Genomic DNA, 20689 nt, shown 5'->3' with positions numbered 1-20689 from the left:
GCAGAGAACATGTTGCAATAGCCATAACTTCAGGACTGGGTCATATCTATCTTTTGTGGGGTCATTTGAACTATCACTCAAAAATCTGTAGTAACTTGAAAACTACCTGTACTTGGGCTGGTTCATTTTATATCTTGAAATCTGTTTTTTACCCCCTAGCACAATTTTTAAATCTTTTGTTGTCTGTTCATTAACATATTCTATAAGAAAAGAATTAGGTGAAAATACTATATTAATGGCTATAGATAAGGAGAGCCTGTGGATTTTACTCCACTAGTCGTTGCTGACTATAGGGGGTGGTGATCATCTCTGTTTCAAGGCCACTGAGCCAATACTTTCTGGAGTCTTTTCCATGGTCATGTGGCCAACATGATGTCATGGAGTGCTGTTATCTTCCCATCGAAGTGATACCTATTTATCTACTTGCGTTTGCATGCTTTCAAACTTCTAGGTTGACAGGAGCTGAAGCAAAGACAGGAGCTCACCCATCGCATGGCGCTTGAATCTTGAATCTGGGCTGCTGGCTTTCCAGCCAGCAAGTTCACTGTCTTAACTACTGAGGCACTGCGCCACCCTATATTAATGGCTATATTACCAATTAATTCACTCAGGAATTTTTTAATGCTTATATGCTGCTCTAAGCTTTATTATCTAATGATAGAGCGTAAAAGTGTATAAATGTTTGAATTTTATATGCACAAATGCTCACTTAAATGAGATACTTGCTAAAATATGTAAAGTAGATAATAGTTCTTTAACACTTCCTTGAAAAGGATTTTTGCTTTAATGAAGGAGCTGGCCATCTGGTGTCCTCCTGCAAAAAAAGAATGCCTTGATTTATTTTTTATATTATAATGCACTTTTTTTTGCAATGCAACTTTTTTTATATTAATAATAATAAAAAAAGAATTTATTTGCCTAAATAAGTTACCTATTTACCTATGGCTCAAGGAACGCTGAGTTTAAGAATAATTCTAAAAATTAAAATGATTTCCAAGCTTTCTTTATTATTTCAGAAATAGTTTTACAATTAGTACTAGTGCATGTGTATATAATTATTATTATATTTACCTTGCAGAAACCATAAATACTGAAGTGAATTTATTTGAAACTTACTCCAAATTCTTCCCATTTAAGTTTAACAAAGTTTGCTTTATTCAAGTATATATAGAAATGTCTTATGTGATCTCAGGTAGCCACAATAAATTGATTTTTGCAAATGCGAACTCTACAGTTTAGATGGCAGCCCAATGGGGTAAGAAGCTATCTTCTGCATTGTGGGAGGAATTTCTATGCAGTGTATTTCAGCTCATAATTACAAGTGGAAGAGATACATTATCAGTTAGGTGGTTGGGCAATCGCAGTTGATATTTTGGAAGAAAGAGTAGTTCTATGATGTACCGTTAGATGTCATTGGGTTAAGTGCTTCTTTAGATGTCACTAAATTGAGTATTTTATTGAGATTCCTTGTTACCACTATGTACTGCACTGAAAAGAACAAAAGGGCTATATATATTTTTTCACTGTGCTCAAAAAGTAGCATATAGAATCAGATATAGTGATTTTTGAGTATGACCAGACCAGAATACCTGTTTATTGAAGGAATAGTACAGCAACTAATAAGAATTTTGATTCGATTGCCAATAACAGCTGGTTATAATTTAAAATACACTTTCTTTTTTACTTTTTATTCTCTTTTCTTATATTGTTCCTCATAACTGGTATTTCTACCATTCTGTTCTAATTCTAGCATCAATAATTCACCCATTGTTGTTAGACTATTTTTTCCCAAGCATTTATTTCTCTTTATGATCTATGTTAATATTGGCTAGCTTATCAACAAAATGCAAAATGCCTCCTTTGTAGTTTTCTTCTTTAGGTTCTGTTTTGTGCATAGAAAAGAAAGAGATATTGTCTTGATATATGGTTCTGTTATGGTGTAACAGTTGGTTCATACTAGAAATTAATTTTTGTTAATTCGTATCAACTTAATTTACATCTTGCTTCATGATGTAATTCCTGTTGTCTTTCTTTAAACTTTCTGAAATGTGACTTGCTCTTGGCATCATAATGTGACTTAATGAAGAATAAAATCTAATACAATGTGACTTTTTAAAATTTATCCAGACATTTCAGGACAGCTAATTGTATAATATCTTCATTTTAATATAATAATGTAAACTAGTGGAGGAGGAGGAATAATTTTATTATGGTCACAGACCAGCATTACAAACAAGAAGCATTAAAAAAATAAAATTAAATAAAATTAAAAAGACAGCATAATATTTAACAATTGGTGATGGAGTGGGCTGGGCAGTCAAAGTCTGTTTAATTTTGCAGATCATATAACAAAATTTGGCTACAGATTCAAAGAGATCACACCAGACAAATTAGTGAGGTTAAAATGTATATATGTAATTCATTGTAACTGACATGGAAATATTTGTTAAATTTGAATTTCAATTTTGGCAGAGTCTTTCACAAAATGTATAAAGTTAAACCTATAGTCTACCTATCTGGATGAAAATCAGAGTAATCTAATGCATGCATTTTTTGCTATTCCCACTATTCACACATTAATTAATATCAGTGGAATTGATTTCCAGATAAGACTATGTATAACTTTAAAATTTTTGTCCTAGATAGCTACTAGGATTATTATTTTCACCTGTATAATTGAACGGAACAACCATTTAATAATAAATGCAAAAGTATATATAAAGCCTATTCCATGCATATTTCTTATAGATGGAAGCCTACACAAGCTTTTTTCAAGTTTCCATCTTCCAATCAGCCTTTTTTACATCCTTAATCTGCCTCCAGTGACGCAATATTCCAGAACATCATGAGATGATGCTGGAAGAGAGGCAAATGGTTCAAAATTATACACAGCCATGTGTGCCAAGATTTGGCACACATTGATCTGGCTAGATAGTTTCTTTTCTCCTAACATTTCTGTCAACTGATGTACCTGCCAGGAAACCGGAAATGAACTGATACCTTGGAATCAGATGCTAGTCTCTGTCATGATTTTTCAGAGTGCTTTTGAAAAAAAAAAAAGGTGCCGCATCCTGCACATTAGTACAATTTTAAATATGAATATTAATCTATGTTACAAAAACTAATAATTAGAACAGAACCAAAAGGTTTGCATTTTAATTGTATATTCTCCTAGGAAGTGGGGTTTTTTTTGTGTGATTTATGAATGTATCATTATCATACAATCTAATTTACCACAAGCTCTTATCAGGTCATGCAAGGATGCATAGCAGCGAACATCTAAATACCAGTTTAGACTTATCTAATGTATAGAAAACAATGAAATACTATTGTACTATACAGCATAATTAATCTAAATATGGTATGGTTAATTTTATATTTTATTTATTTATCAAATTATTTGCAGCCCATCTAACAGTTCAGACAACTCTTAAGAGGCTTGCATCAAGATAAAATAAACTTTCAATGATTATAAATATAAAAATGGATTTAAAATTACAAAAATTAAAGCAAACTAAAAAAAACCAGAGTTTGGTGGAAAAGGGGTGCCTTTTTTGTTGGTGTATCAACCACCTCCAGCCAACAGCTGCTCCTTCAGGAGCCCATGCCAGCTGGCAGAGCCAGGTTTTAAGGCCTTTCCTGAAGGCTACAAGAAAGGCAGCAGATCTTACCCTGTTCAAAGAGCAGGAGCATGATCCAAGAGAAAAGGATCTTCTCTTGGATCCCACCAACTGAAATTTCTTGGCTGATGGAATCCGCAATAGGCCTCTCTTACCAACATATGTGGAGTAGACCAATCCTATTGGAAAAGATGATTCTGCTGACATCCAATGCCATAAAGAGCTTTAAAGATAATAACCAGCACCTTGAATTGCACCTAGAAGCAGATAAGCAGTCAGTGCAACTTGTATAATAGTAGTGTTACATGTGCTGTCCTAAAGGCCTCCAAAACGAGAGGTGGATTATTACAAACGCATTCATGACTGAGGCAGGGCCCCACAATCCAGAAAAAGGTTCAATTGCCACATCATACAAAGTTGTGCTTTCTTAGCCACAAATGAGGATGTGGACAGGGTTCTGGGTAGGATTAGTGCCGCCACATGTTTATTGGACCCGTGTCCCTCCTGGTTGGTACTGGCCTCCCGGTAAGTTACACGAGGCTGGCTCCAGGGGATTATAACTGCTTCTCTGAGTGAGGGTGCCTTTCCCGCCGCCTTGAAAGAGGCGGTGATGAGGCCCCTCCTCAAGAAGCCTTCCCTGGACCCGGCTGAATTAGTTAACTATCGTCTGGTCTCCAACCTTCGTTTTGTGGCGAAGGTTGTTGAGAGTGTGGTGGCACGACAACTGCCCAGGCACCTGGATGAAGCTATCTATCTAGACCCGTACCAGTCGGGCTTCAGGCAGGGGCACAGCACAGAAACGGCATTGGTCGCGTTGGTGGATGATCTCTGGAGGGCCCGGGACAGGGGTTGCTCCTCTGTCCTAGTTCTATTAGATCTCTCAGCGGCTTTTGATACCATCGATCATGGTATCATGCTGCAGCGGTTGAAGGGGTTGGGAGTAGGGGGCACCGTTTTGCGGTGGTTCTCTTCCTTCCTCTCCGGCCGCTCGCAGTTCGTGTTGGCAGGGGGGCAGAGGTCGACCTCGAGGCATCTCGCATGGGGAGTGCCACAAGGGTCGGTCCTCTCGCCTCTTCTGTTCAACATTTATGTGAAGCCGCTGGGTGAGATCATCCGTGGTTTTGGGGTGAAGTGTCACCTGTACGCTGACGATACTCAGCTGTAAATCTCCACCCCAGACCACCCCAACGATGCCCTTGATGTGATGTCTCGCTGCCTGGAGGCCGTGCGGGTCTGGATGGGGAGGAACAGGCTCAGACTCAACCCTTCCAAGACCGAGTGGCTGTGGCTACCGGCGTCCCGATATAGTCAGCAGGTGCCATCGCTGACTATTGGGGGTGAATCTTTGCCCCCCACAGAGAGGGCTCGCAATCTGGGTGTCCTCCTGGACGCACGGCTGTCTTTAGAAGAGCATATGACGGCCGTGGCCAGGGGGGCCTTTTATCAGGTTCGCCTGATACGCCAGTTGCAGCCCTTTCTGGACCGGGACGCCTTGCGCACGGTCACTCATGCTCTTGTCACCTCCCGGCTGGACTATTGTAATGCTCTCTACATGGGGCTCCCCTTGAAGAGCACTCGGAGGCTCCAGCTGGTCCAGAATGCGGCCGCGCGGATGGTTATGGGCGCACCTCGTTGTGCCCGCGTGACACCCCTCCTGCGCGAGCTGCACTGGCTCCCAGTGGTCTTCCGGGTGCGATTCAAGGTGTTGGTTACCACCTTTAAAGCGCTCCATGGCACAGGACCCGGGCACCTTCGAGACCGTCTTCTGCCACCAATAGCCTCCCACCGACCAGTCCGTTCCCACAGAGAGGGTCTCCTCAGGGTGCCATCAGCCAAGTTATGTTGGCTGGCGACACCCAGGGGGAGGGCCTTCTCTGTGGGAGCCCCAACCCTGTGGAATGAACTGCCCCCGGAAATACGTAAGATCTCCGACCTCCGGGTGTTCCGCTGCGCACTGAAGACCCTGTTGTTCCGCCAGGCAGGGCTGTCAATATAATAATTTTAAATTGGGGTATTTTAATTTTTGGGGTTTTAAATCGGCCAAATCTATTTAATTATTTTAATTTTTAATTATTGTTGTGTCTTGTGTTTTTAAATTGGCTGTACACCGCCCTGAGTCCTTCGGGAGAAGGGCGGTATAGAAATAAAATTATTATTATTATTATTATTATTATTATTATTATTATTATTATTATTATTATTATTATTATTATATGCCACCTCCTCTTTGAGCAGGAGTTATGAGTCTAGGAAAATCCTGAAGTTGTGCCCTGGGTTTGTCTGGGGCGCTGCCATCCCATCCTGAAAAGATGATAAGCTTCCAATTCCCAAGCCTCAGTATATTTTATCAGGGTTCAGTTTATATATCTCGTTGCGTTATCTCTGCTTTGTTATTACATTTATCTAAATAAAAATATTAGAAAAATAAACTTCAGATCAAATGTTGAAGTGCTGTGTGCTTTTAAATGGTAAGAGCATGATTTCCTTGAAAATTGCTGAGAAGTCTCTTGCAAGAGATCTGTGAAAAGATTTTGTTACAGAATTGATGTTTTGATTACACATTGGAATATCTAAACATTGTTTCAACTTGAATTAATTTAATGCAGCCAATTTGTACATTCTAGTGATAATTGTCAAGAGGAAAATAATCAAGTAAAAGCATGTTGCTAAGCCTGAAGTTAAGATGATTATTTTGGATATTAAAATGAGTATATAAATGGCTGGATGTCTGCTAGCGATAATTTTAAAAAACAAAGGTTATGGATTAAAAGTGTATGCATGATTCTTTTTCACTTCCAGAGTGTAGTAGTTCTATACATTCTTTAAAAGAGGTAGTCCTCAACTTACAGCCATTCATTTAGTGACCATTCAAAGCAGGGGTGGGTTCTACTTACCTTTACTACCGGTTTACAATGGGATCATGCGTGGGCGCCTTGCTTCTGCGCATGCGCAGATTGCTAATGACGACATCCGGGGCGGTGGGTGGAGCCTCCCACCGGTTTTACTACCGGTTCTTGTGAACCAGTCCGAACCGGGGGCAACCCACTACTGATTCAAAGTTACAACAGCACTGAAAAGTAATTTGTGATTTATGACCATTTTTCACACTTAGAACCATTGTAATAGTCCCATAGTCATGTGATCAGAATTTGGACACTTGGCAACTGGCATGTATTTATGATATTTGTGGTATTCTGGGGTCATGTGATCACCTTTTGCAACCTCTGACAAGAAAAATTAATGGAAAAGATTCACTTAACAACCAAGTTACTAACTTAACAACTGCAGTGATCCACTTATCAACTGTGGCAAGAAAGGTCGTAAAATGGAGCAAATCTCATTTAACAACTTCTGTTTTGCTTAGCAACAGAAATTTTGGGTTCTATTATAGCCATGAGCCCAGGACTGCCTCTATGCATTTATCTTAAATGGGCTTGCAAGTTAATATAGTTCAAATGACTGGAATCCTTAAATAATTTTTCATGAAAGTCAGATTTCAGAGCAAATATTGGGTGGTTTATATTTTGCATAATAACTATTCTACATTTTAAAAATGGAAGCAGTTAAATAATATTTATTTTTCAGGTGACAATCTTAGCCCTGCCAAAGAGTACACACGCTCAGGCAGCATGGATTCCCTGTCTTCTCAGTCTCCCACAACTGCTGCTCCTACCAGCCCTCAAGACACAGAAAAAAATAATCTCATAACAGATAGTGGCAATCCGTAAGTACATATTTTTTGCTTGAAAGCCTATCTGCTGTACAAAAAGACTTGTAAAGTACAGATTTCTTGTTGCCTTAAAAGTATTTGTAAGTACTAGAAATGTGGAAAGCAATTTTGTTAGTTCCTTTTCAGGATCAAGACAACAGAATTTAGCTAGTTTCTTTAGATTTAATTATTAAAAATGATACTGCAAATTCTTGATTGCATAGAGTCCCTTCAAAATGTCTTTTAAAACATTTAATTCAGTTTAAAAATTACATACATTTTACATACATTTTAAACATATAGATTATGCAGTGTATTGTTCTTGCATAGCTGAGGTGGCGCAGTGGTTAGAGTGCAGTACTGCAGGCTACCTCAGCTGACTGCTAGCTACAGTTCAGCAGTTCAAATCTCACCAGGCTCAAGTTTGACTCAGCCTTCCATCCTTCTGAGGTGGGTAAAATGAGGACCCAGATTGTTGGGGGCAATATGCTGACAATGTAAACCGCTTAGAGAGGGATGTAAAAGCACTATGAAGCGGTATATAAGTCTAAGTGCTATTTCTATTGCTATTGCTATAGAGGGGAACCCTTTAAAGTTAGATATTTACTTCATAATTCCTCCTCTCTTTGGCAGACCACAGAAGAAATAAACATTCTCTGTGTCTATTCAGTCCAGTCCCTCTGTCCCTCAGCAATATATTTATTACCAAAAGTGTTTTATTCCTAATTGTCACAACAGGAGATAGCAGCTATATGGATTTGCTGGTTTTGGAAAAGCTAAGCAGAAAATTCATGTAGAAGAGACCACCAGAAAATCCAGAATTATGGACTATACTGTACAGTTCTCTTCCCCTACTCCCCCCCTCGCCCCAAACAAGAAGGTTAAGGTAATCACTTCCATATTGTGTCCAAGAAAGCTTTATGGACATATCCATATAATCCCCAGGATTTATGTTCCTTTCAATATTTCAACCTTCTTCCTAATTAATCTACAGGTTTTGACAGGAATTTTTGTCCTATTAACATTTTGATTACTAATAATTTGCATTTAGGAAATTTTGTCAGGATGTTCATATTTTAGAAAGGACAGAGAAGCACAATGTATTTTTGTGATTAACATGAGGCTTTTAGGGGGGGAAAGCATTGCCTGCAGAGCAATGTTTTTTTTCTTCCTGCACCCAGTAATATTCAATCTAAAAATTCACCTTTGTGTGCAATCAAAAGAAAAATGTGGAATCACACTGACAGCCACAGTGGAAGATTGAAGACTGTGCAGTTACATAGACTTTTTCGTAGTGCAACCCAGGGTAAGATTCTATTCTGGGTTAAGATTTACATGAAAAGTGCAGTTCACTTTTAAAAGGAATGAACCTTTTACTGCCATTCACAACATCTAGAAGAAAGCCTGCCTAAGCTTGTTGCTTATTAAAATTTTACGATAAAGATCTCATCTGATTATGCTTTTAGGCCTTCTAAAAGCATTCTCCTCCTTCTGCCATCTCTATAGTCAGTGTAATTCATACTTGACAAATTTCCTATATAACTTTTTGTCTCATATCATATACAGATTTCGGTTGACGTGTTCATGGCATTCAAAATAACACAAATGAAATCCATGTATTTAATACAGTATATTATGAGATCTTAATTAAAACATGTAAATATTTTATTCAATAATATTCAGTATATTATTCAACATATACAATATAATATTACTAAATATTTTGGACACTTGAACTTCAGTAAGATTAATTCAAATTTCAGCATATTGTTAATGTTTAAATTTAAACATGATAAAAATTGGAAGATGCCATATGATTAAAAGTTTGGTAGTATAAGACAATGTACCAAATTAATGACACAAAGTATCAAATAATGTTAGAAGAAAAAAAGATTAAAGAAATCAATGATCTGGCTTAATTCAAGTTTCATATACTTGAATGGAAAGAGGATATATACTATAAAGCAGGGGTCTTTCAATCTTGGCAACTTTAAGCCTAGAGGACTTCAGCTCCCAGAATTCCCCAGCCAGCAAAAAAAAAAAAAGCTGGCTGGGGAATTCCGGAAGTTGAAGTCCAGCAGGCTTAAAGTTGCCAAGGTTGGAGATCCTTGCTATAAAGCATGCAAAGGTGCTATAAGTGAGCTAGCATACAGTACATAATATTGTTTAGGGTGTTATTGCCACAGAGTTGAATGTAACTCAACTCAGTACTGATGAAAGTCAAGGAATATATTAAGTTTTTTTTTTTAAAAAAAATACCAATGTGGCTAACAATGTTTTTAAATAAAAACAGGATATGAATTATAAACACAATTTGAAAAAAAATAAATTAGTTGTAAAATGTGTAGAAGTCTACATTTGATAGAAGAGACACATGCTTACAGAATCTTTTACATGCAGAGGATCCATGCCCTATCTTGGGAGAATAGAATTGGTCTATCTTCAACAGGGTGGAGAAATAATGGTCTTGTCCAGAAAGGGAACATTCAACAGGGCACTTTCTGGACAATTTAACATGGTTCAGGCTTCTAACAGGAGAGGGAGTCCTTTAATTTGGCATGCCCTAAGCCTGGTAGCACTTTAAAGATCAATACCAGCTCCTAGAGTTATAGTAGCTAGTGCAGATCTTAGATCAGTCATCCTAGGATTGTTCGATCACAACCTTATTTTCATATTTTACACCAATTATAACTTTCATATACTTTTCAAACATAATCCCTTTTGGGGTCTACAACAGTAATCAAAAAAGGATGTTAGCATGACTAAACATTACCAGTGTTGAGCTACCAGCTCAAAAAGAATTTTGCAAGAGTGCCCACCTTGAGTCCAATGACAACTGAAATCAAGTCAAATTTCCAGACTGAGCCTGCTGTTTCCAGATGTACAATCCTTTCAGAATCAGGCTGAACCTCAGTCCCTCTATTCCAGTTTCTTGTTTACAATCAGCACTTCTGTCTTACCAGAAGGTGAAAAAGCTTTTTTTTTAGAAATTATTATTACATTATCATTACAACTCTGTTTTCCTTTTTTATTTTTATTAATGCCAGTTAATAATTATTCTGCTGAAGCTAGTTTTTAGGTACAACTTTTTTGGGAAGGTAACAGTGCTCTGTGATGTCATGATGGTCACATAACCATGGAAACGTCTTCGGACAGCACTGACTCAATGGCCTTGAATAAAAAAAAAAACTTTTGTAAAAGTTGTAAAACCTATGTATTGTTGTTAAAAGTATGTGCTTTAAAACCCCATTCTTGCCCTTTGAAGTATGCCTAAAGTATTTCCCTGTCTTTTTTCTTTCATTACTGAAGAGCAGTTTTTAAATTCTTGATATGTGCCCTTTCTCCGATTAAGTTGAAATTTGAGATATGAAGATTGGAAAAATCAGTAATCAGTAGTTTGCTATGCTAAATAAATGCATAACTAGGTAAAATAAATAATTGTATCTTAATTTTTTAAATAAAATGCAAATGCTTCACTTTTTCAAACTTCTTAGGAAGAATATCCAATAATAATATACATCAACTTTATATTAATTTTAGACTTGTCTTTTTTATTATTTCTTGGCCTTATAATGTTTTATCGTGTTTTATGGGTGAGAAAGTCCATAATTGGATTGGCTGCAGATTTAGTTGTATATTATTTTTGTGCTAGTTAATGTCTGTTTATCTGTCTTTCTATCTGTAGTCTATCCATCTATCTCTATGCTTAAATAGATTAAGAAATAGGTATGAAATATACCTGGAAGTTATCAACAACATGCTATTGCAGTGTAGACTGATCATACTGTAGGTACTTGCATATTTTGATTTTTGTATGTAATGGACTTTGTCTGTCTTGTTCCTCTTTAATCAAAATAAATATAATCCAATTATTACCCAAGTAATACTGGTTAAAGAAAAGTCATTATCTTCCTGTTTCGGTTTTTATTTAACAGCATATGCTCCCACTCAATGTATAATACTTTACATACAAGAAACATTTACATCTTTGTTCCTTTATTCAGTTTTAATAGAATAGTGAAATTGTGTGCCTCCTGTAAACAAAGACAGGTTATACTGTTTTATGGAACAAAATAGACCTTTCCAAAAGTTGGTGTAAAATCTTTCCTTGGCCTTTATCTTCTGCTTTCCTTGCTCACTGATTCTTGAGATAAAGGAATTCTATTTAGCAAGGTTACCTTGACAACAAGTCAGATAATATCCAATAAAGTTTCTTTTCCAGTATTTAATTCCTGAATATCAGTTAAGATGTCTAATTTAATTTTGTCAATTTTCCAAGTTGTCCTTTTAGAAAGGGAATTATACCTTATAATAATTTCTCCTTGTCAAAGAAAAATGACCAGCAAATAATCTTTCTTCTTTAATAGTTTTCCACATTCATCCTTAATTATTATTTTTTCATAAAAGCTACCATATTGCTGTTCAATACTTTACCTTATTGTAATATTTATCTTTCACGAATTACCATTTCATAAGCCAAATATAGAAACTTAATTTACTTTTTATAATTGCTAAAACTCAATCTTCTATTTTAAAAGAGCAATGGGGGTATTTTTTCTAATAAATATTTGACAACAGACTCTTTTTACAAAAAAAGATTTCACAATACTTTTTTAAAAAATAAGGGTATTCTTTGGCTTATTGTTAACGATGAACATTTCATAAGAAGTACAATAAAAATGAAATAGAATAAAAATAATTAAATAAAATAAAAAGCTTGAATGCACACTTGCCATCTTGACTTTTCCCTGAACTTTTCATATATATCTAGAAGCATACTTTTCTCACTAGCCTAACAAGGTTGAATATTTCATAAAGCCAATCTAAAAGATGTTTGATATATGTTTAAAAACACATAATGACTGAAGTTAATAATATCATTGATTTTACAGATCTCAGAACTAACTAGAGTTTGCATTAAAATCATTAATTATTCTCATAAAATTATTTCAGATCCAGTGAGGTTCATTCATCAATGGTTTCCTGGATAAATCTAAAGTCAACTACAGCACAAAGTCCATTCACAACAAACCTATCATTTTTATTTCCATCCTCTGCTACAGAAACCGAGAAACCAGTTGGAAGGTAATACTGGAATATTAATTTATTTTCACTGTAATTTATCTCTTATTACATAACCAAAACAGGATTGTTCTTTTCTGTTCTAACAATTAGCATAGATATAATTGTTCTTTGATAGGTAAACTGTTTATTATCATAATATGTTTTCCATGCATGATACAAAGCAGAATATTCAAACGGGGGGCGGAGGAAGGCATAAACCAGTGATGGCTATCTTTTCCACATGCACATGTGTGAATATGCCGGAACCTCCAAAATGCAATGTGTGTGTGGCCCCCGCGCATGCGCCCACCTCGTACATGTGAGTACATCCCCCCGTCCCCCCTGCAAGCGCCCCCACACATGCATGTGTGGCCCCCCCCACATGCACCACCACCCCCCACAAGCATGTGCCGCAGACCCGAAGACCAGCTGGCCAACGGGAGGTGTGCATGCAACCACGGTGGATCTGAACTGTGGCGACGGCTCACGTGCCATCAGAGAGGGCACTGCGTGCCACCTCTGGCACGCATGCCATAGGTTCGCCATTACGGGCATAGACTCTAACGACAAGGTTCAACTCTGGTCACATTGAACAAATTTTTTTCTCTCTCTCAGGATACAATTATATATTTACGATTATAATTTGCTTGTAATTTCCCAGCCACCACTTTCCTAAAAAATCTCTGATCAATCATGTCTTAGTAAAAAAAAAAAGGAAGTCAGGCCCCATAGTATGCAGGACTGAGCAAGGAGTGTGAGAATACTGAATTGTATAATAGTCTCTTTTGAGAATGGGAAATTAAGATAATGGAATATTTTACCAAAAAAAATAAGTCATTCTGTTTTATAGATAAAATAAGGAAGCCTCACATAGCTTTATTTTGTTACCAAAGAAAGACAATGAGATCAATAAATTTTACCAAGTGTTGCTAAGGATTTTAAAATGTTGAATTTTAAATTCCATAGTTGGAATGAAAGATGTTTGATTTTGAGATAATTGCTGAAATGAAAAATGATGTAAAAATTGAATAGTAAAATACAACATGAGGCAATGTCTTCATTAGTCCTTGAGTAGTGAGTTTTAGTCTTCACTTAATCATGGTAATTAGGACTGGAATTTCCAGTACTAAATGATGTAGTTATAAACTCAGATGCCTCTTGACCCTGCTGCTTAGTGACAGCAGTTATAGCAGTCCTCAGTTACCATTATTAAGCAAGGACTACAAGGAAATTAAGTGATTGCGACTTTTGACCTCCAGCCAGCTTCCCCATTGACTTTGTGGGAAACTGGCAGGGAATGTTGCAAATCATGATTGTGTGACACAGGATATTGCAATGTTGTAATCAAGAGGTGAGTGCCGATTACCCAGATTGTGATCACATGACCATACAAGTACTGCACCAGCTGGAACCTCAAGAACCAGTCATAACTACCACAGCAGTTCAATGCTGTTGTAAGTTGGAACAGTGGTTGTTAAGTGAGCACTACCTGTAGTGACTTCATATATTTAATGAGAAAAATCTGTATACATTTAAACTTTCCTTTTGCAAGTACTAGGATAATTATTTTAATATTCATATAAATATGACAGTTATAATTTTGAGAGAAAATGATTATAATGCCTTTCAGTTTCTCAATGCTTAACAGCCAAAATACTATTTTTATTTAATGTGTCAAGTGCTACAGTGAGTATATCCTAATCAGTCTTTAATACAAATTTGATTTTTAGCTACAGATAGTATCAAAAAACTATGCAACTACAACTATGCCAACTAAAATGTAGAAATAATTTTAGTGACATTCAGTAAACAGTCTCCTGCATACTTTGTAATTTGCTTCAGGGAAAGCTAATTATGGGCAAATCCATAAAAGAAAATGGATGAATAATGCTGAAAGATGTGCATAACATGAGTGAAGCCTCCCAAAACATTAATCCTCTCCTGAATAAAAAAATTAACACTACCATCAATTGAGGTAGCAGCATTCCATGTTTCAAATGACACCTGAAACAAACAGGATTATTGATTATCGGGGAGAAAATGCACTGACAATTTCAGATGAGCAAGAAATGCATTCATAGGTAGATGAAGTCCTTGAACTATAGGTTTCTTCTTGCTCTGGTCTTGCATCTTCTGCATTAACTGCTGATTATTGTTTTTGTAGATAAATATACACACATACACAGAAACAATGGCTCTTTTCTTGTATGAATCAATATTATTTCCTTTTATTGTCATGTAAAATTGAGGACCTTTAAACTTGTGCAACTTTTTTTTCAACATTGTCAATAGAAAAGCCAGGGCAGTATATCCATGTGAAGCAGAGCATAGTTCTGAGCTGTCTTTTCAAACTGGTGCAGTTTTCGAAGATGGTAAGTGGTTATCACTTTTATAATCCTACAAATAAGCCCATCTTTTAGAAAGCTGACATGTAAATATCACATGGTCTCCCTAAATGGTGTCTGCCGCAATATATGTTATGTTATGTTATGTTATGTTATGTTATGTTATGTTATGTTATGTTATGTTATGTTATGTTATGTTATGTTTATTATATTTGTATACCGCCCTTCTCCCAAAGGATTCGGGGCGGTGAACAGCCAGCAGATAAAATACAAAAAATACAAAATTTAAAACAATTTAAAACATGCAGCATCCATGGTAAGCATATGTGTTCCTGAGCGAATGTCTAATGAAGCTTTAAAAAAAATCGCATTAAGACAATCTGTGCACAGCTTGGATTTAATCTTATTTGAACATTTAAGAGAACATAAGGAATTTTTTCATGCAACTGACCTGTGGATCAAAGATACTTGAGAGATACGAATAATTTAATTGGATATCCATATTAGCCATGGTTTTATCTCTTACTTTGTTGCTACATTGTAAAAATACAGTGTAAGGATGCAGTTTTTCTATTTACATTTCCTTTCAATCCACGGCAGTTTTTCGTAATCTAGCCCTCTTAATCCCTAGATTTCTAATCAATAGCCACACTAAAATGGAAATTCTGAGAGCTTCTGAAGCAACAAATCTGTAGGATACTAATTTGGGGAAGGTTTAGTGAAACTTGGTAGAAATGAACTACATTTTTTGAATGTAACAATAGTACACTAAAAAATCAATATTCATTCAATAAATAGGGCTACATTTTACACATTTAATAATATGTAAGAACTGAGTAAGAACTAGGTTTGGGAAAGTGTGGACTCCCGGCTATTGAGCTCATACTACATAGACTATAAATGAAAAATCCATGATACAAATTCAGTCATGTTGAAAGTTAGAAATCAGATTAAAGAAAATCTCTATTGGCCCTTTGATGGAGATAAGGTCAAGAACAGAATTCCTGGATTTCAGGAATGCACATTATAGTTATAAGATAAAATAACAGAAAGTAGAAAGCTATATTATTTTCAACTAAATCAAGGATCTTATTTATTATTTTAGAAGTTTCTTTCTCATGCTTTCCATGTTCTCAGTCTTGTAGTACTAATATTTTCTATCAACTCCCTCTTGTTGTAATAAGTATATGCTCACTTAGGATTCCTTTTATACAACATTGAGTTATACCTCTCAAACCCCACTCTTTCATAGAATGAAAGAAATATCTTGAATTTGAGTAGGAAAAAAAATGGACCAAAACAGGATACCCTTTTCAACCCTGACAACTTTTCAAAATAATTGTTTTCCTATGTTAATCTTATTCAGAACAAGAAAGCAGGTATTAACCGTAAAGTGGTTTTCAGGTACTATGAAAGGGAATAAATTGGTTATTGCACAATATTAAGCAAGAAGTAGTAGATTGTCCCGAAGGTGCTTTTTCAAAAGTCAACTGAACTTTCTTTGTTTTTCTTTGAAGATGTTTTACTTCTCATCTAAGAAGCTTTTTTAGTTCTTGCTGAATGGTAGAGAATGGACGGATTTATATTCCTTGCAGTTGGTCTGGTTGTTAGCATTCTTTGAGTGCTAAAATAGATAATTGAGAATCTCCATAGATAAGGAGTGGGTTGATGATAGTAATATAGAAGATTTTTAGGTCAATCTAAAGTAATATAATTTTTATAGATGCTGTAGCTTTATTAGAGCAAAGGTATGAGCAAAGATATGGTTTTCTTCAAAAAAAAATATGCATCCTAGGCTTTTATAAATATAGGAAAGTCTATTAGGGTGTATATATAAGAAGAATGCTTGTAAAGGGCTATAAATGCTTAAGAAAGCTCTATGTACTTGTTTTTTGTTCTAGTTTCACTATCAAGAATTTTGGATTCCAAGATATGGTTGGTTAGTTGGTTTAACTAATTTCATTTCAATAACATTTGCAGAACCGTCTCCAGTTATTTCTTGGCATGTCCCACACACTATAGAGGAGACATGATCCAGGTCCCCTTCATGAAACAGTATAATCTGATGGGACCCACATGGCATGCCTCCTCCATTGTGGCACCTGTTATATGTAACAGTGTTACCCCCTGAGATTGACTAGTTTTGACCTTGCTAGTGTTTAGGAAGGCCTTGAAAACCTAGACGGTCCTTCAGGCTGTGGATCAGGATGTTGATATCCTGTAAAGTGTGAAATAACTCGTGTCCCCCAATTGAATATGTTACTCTTGGGACTTGTTGATTTTACACGGTTTATTATATCTTGTTTATTTTTATACATGCTTCTGTATGTGTGTGTGAGAGGCGGGTGCAGAGAGAGGGAGAGTGTTTGGCAGCTGTATAAATGTTTTAAATCAATCAATCAAAATAGCATTTCTTCTAAGTTTAAAGTAAGCCCTGAGCTGACTTAGCATTTATCCCAGAAGCAATAAGAATGTCCTGTGCTTTAGTTCTACTTTTATTTTGTCATAGAAGATTTTATTTTTTGTGTTGCAAGAAGAAAAGTGCGCAAAACATTTCACAAGAGAAAACAAACATCCAGGATGACTTGATCTACTAACCACAAGCAGCAATTATTCCTTTAATTCTAATGTTCAACCATTGTCTTAAAGGTGGCATTTGCAACTTACATCATTCAGCTTGCAACTGAAGAAGGTGCTTCTGTAACAGAGGGCAATTATATATTATGATGCATTTTTTTCAAAGAAGCTACATGCCTTCGTTATACTTGTCCTCTGCCAGAAAAGATGGCAATTGGCTCAAATACAAGAGAAAGCTAACACTTCTATATCTGTAGGCTTAACTCCCTTTTTGGCAGTTGTTAACTGGTGGATAGCAGCAGAAACAGTAATGAATTAGACATGAACTGTTAGCATGCCTCTTTTTTTTAAAAGTAAAATCCTGAATGGAAGCTATAGCACATTGATAACTTTCTAATGAGAAAAAAGGCAGGATAGTAAGTAGTGAGCATCAAGGGGAGAAAAATTCTTTATGATAAAGAATATTTTGTGACGAACCATACTCACCCAATATCTGTTACATTGTATCAGTGCCCAAAGTATTATATCTCAGAATCGTTTTGTGCTCAAAGTGGGTGCCTACTCTGAGGTAATAGATTTTCCCATTCCTGACTGAGTTCATGGGTTGCTGTTTACTGAGTCAGCTGAAGTCCCATGATGATACGATGGTTTTTGCTAAAGAAATGATGGAAACAAGAAGCTAATTTTGTTTTTGTTCTGGTGGTCTCAGATTCTCTGTAACATTGGCCATTTTAAAAAGTATCTACTATCATTTATCTCCCAGGAAATTGTTTTGAGTCAGTCTCTCCCCGTATCTCCAAATATGGTCCCTGACTTCCTACTCGACATTATTCTTTTACCTCAAAAATAGAAATAAGAAAAGTTTCTCATGAACTTAATCTTTTCATCATCGTAAAACTTGGCAAGTATTTACATTTTTTTAAACAAGTTAAGGCGGATTAAAAAACTTGGAAATGATCTGTTTTTCTGCATGAACAGAGAAAAGGGAGCAGAGGAAAAAACCAAACATATTTAAAACAGAAATATGCATCCACCCTGTGGTTGAAATAAGTGAAGTTCATTTAGTCATTTTGCCACACACTGTATTATTTTTGCTTATAGAAGATTAAAAAATAGTTTTTTCTATTATTATTCCTTCTTCTGTTCTCTTCTGTTCTTAGTCTGTTTACCATTAAGAAAACAGGGATGCTATAGTTGGGTCTTGTCAAAAATTACCTTATAGACAGATTGCGTCTGAATCAAAAGTAATAAAAGAGGAATTAAATATGTATTTAGTTGCTTCAAAGAGCTCTCTTAAAAGCAAGTTTAGTTTAAAGGTGTGGTTTCTTGGCATGTGACTTGAAACTCCTGTAGTCAAATCTATGTACAAAATTGTTGTTGAGACATGTGGTTCACAAAGCAGGAATTTAACAGAATGCTTCGAGGCATGTCAGACCTTGTGTCTCTTCCTCAAAAGAAGAAAGGGAAATACATTTAAGGCCCTATTTAAATTATCCCTTTGGAAAATGGGAGTTTGCATCCTTGCATTTGTTTCCACATCATTAAAATTACACCAAAAAACCTTCAACCTTTGATTCAAGCTATTTCAGCAATGCCTTCAGGAATAGATGGCTGTCACAAATGAGATTCAGAAGCAAAGAGACTTTCCAAATGTCACGTGAAGTTTTTATGCAAGACCTTAGTAGCCTAGGATAAGCTATGTTATGTTTCCCTGTGTTACCAGAATTTTGCTGAATACGTTGCTGAATAAAAAGAAAGCTTGTGCTTCATAGATTGCCAAGGGCCATTTTTTGAGCCTTTTGAGAGTCAGTCTGGTAGGATTTAGCACACGCTTGTGGCATCAGGCTTTCTTTTAGCACGGTGGTTTAATTTACCCCTTGTCCACATGGCTTGGTTTTTATCTGGCAATTACTTAAAACAGAGATAGATTGTATCATTGCAGCCTTATCTTGCCCAACTTCTTGGAAAGCCAAAAGTAGGAAATGGCTTATTTCTTGTGTTTACAGACAATTTTGAAAACTTACCTACTTATTTATTATTTATTAAATTTATATGCCACACATCTCATTGTTGCAGTGACTCTGGGTGGCTTACAAAATGATACAAAGGTTAAAAAAAATACAAAAAGTAAGATTAAATAATAAACTAAAAACCAAGAGGACAGGTGATGGGGGGGACGGACGGGGATCTTATCTCTACCTTGTCAGCTAGTCCCAGGGCCCCAGGTCAGCAGGCAAAGCCAGGTTTTAAGTCTGTTCTGGAAGACCAGAGGTGTGGAGGCCAACCTCTATTCCAGCAGGAGAATATTCCAGAGGGCAGGGACCACAGCAGAAAAGCTCTTCTCCTCAACCCCTCCAACCAAAATTCTTTGGCAGACAGGATTCAGAGTAGGAGTGTCACAGCCAATCACATTGAATTGAGTAGGTTCTTCAGATAGGCTGGATCCATGCCATGCCTAGACTTACCCACAAATGCATATTGTTTTCTAGTTCAGTTTTTCCCTTAAATCCCAAAGCATTTACCTCTCCTTAAAGGTGTATTTGGCAGCACTTGTAAACGTTTTTCTAGATATTCTGTTTCTCAAGGGACAGTATATTATATGCTAATCTATCACTTTATCAGCCCCAACTTGGAGTGTTTATTTTGTTCTGCTGAATATATTATTCAAACCATTCAGCCTTTCGGCTTCGATAAGGTCACCTTTCTTGTCTCAATTGTGAGAGGATTGGACAGCTTTGCTTCAAATTGATCTGCTTATTTTCAGTTCTACGGAGACATCATGGTTCTTTGTATCCAGTTAAAGATATCAGGGTAAATCCTCTTTGAAGGTTGCATCTTTGATATATCTTTCCATCTTCAAGACTTCTTTGTCATCTAATCTTGAAAAAGTGTTTCATTTGTTAGGGGTGCCTGTTGCCTTTTATGCTGATGGGCTTGCTTTTTTCTGACAGTATCTGGATTTGCTTACCAGTATCATGGAAACACAATATAATCAAAGCATTTTTCTAAATGGATAAAATCTATTATGTTTTAAGTGATAAGACAAATATGTTTCTGTGGGCATAAAAAGACACTTTATAACAGTAACAGTTTTTTTTTCTGTATTTAATTGATATCACAAAGTCAATTCAAACATAATAATTCTGCCTTAGGTATGTGCTCTTTCTTCTTGTGTAATATGAACACCTGTCCTCTTGTGCTGACCAGGGAGTTTACTGTCATCCAAATGCATATTTACCTGGTGTTCTTCATTCAACCATGCATTCATATAGTCCACCTAAGTTTACCATTTGCAAGTGTTTATGCTATTAGATACTTGGATTTCATGGTACTTCAGTAGACTCAAGCAAATGAGGTAAATGTTGGATGACACT

At 36.2% G+C, this 20689-nt stretch overlaps 1 protein-coding gene across 1 annotated transcript in view; it reads left to right on the top strand.

Annotated features, from left to right (window-relative positions):
* ARHGAP10 (Rho GTPase activating protein 10) overlaps positions 1 to 20689 on the top strand; it is a 109211-nt gene that overhangs the window by 77721 nt on the left and 10801 nt on the right. Inside the window, exons 20-22 of the mRNA XM_034401413.3 lie at positions 7206 to 7344; positions 12283 to 12414; positions 14686 to 14765. Of these exons, the coding sequence (XP_034257304.1) occupies positions 7206 to 7344; positions 12283 to 12414; positions 14686 to 14765 (351 nt within the window). The remainder of the gene's footprint in view (positions 1 to 7205; positions 7345 to 12282; positions 12415 to 14685; positions 14766 to 20689) is intronic.

This window comes from Pantherophis guttatus, chromosome 8 (genome assembly GCF_059756535.1).
Source record: "Pantherophis guttatus breed Tessera chromosome 8, ASM5975653v1, whole genome shotgun sequence".
Taxonomy (NCBI): Eukaryota; Metazoa; Chordata; class Lepidosauria; order Squamata; family Colubridae; genus Pantherophis; species Pantherophis guttatus.
Note: the sequence above shows the minus strand (reverse complement) of the source record. Positions and strands in the feature narration are given on the sequence as shown.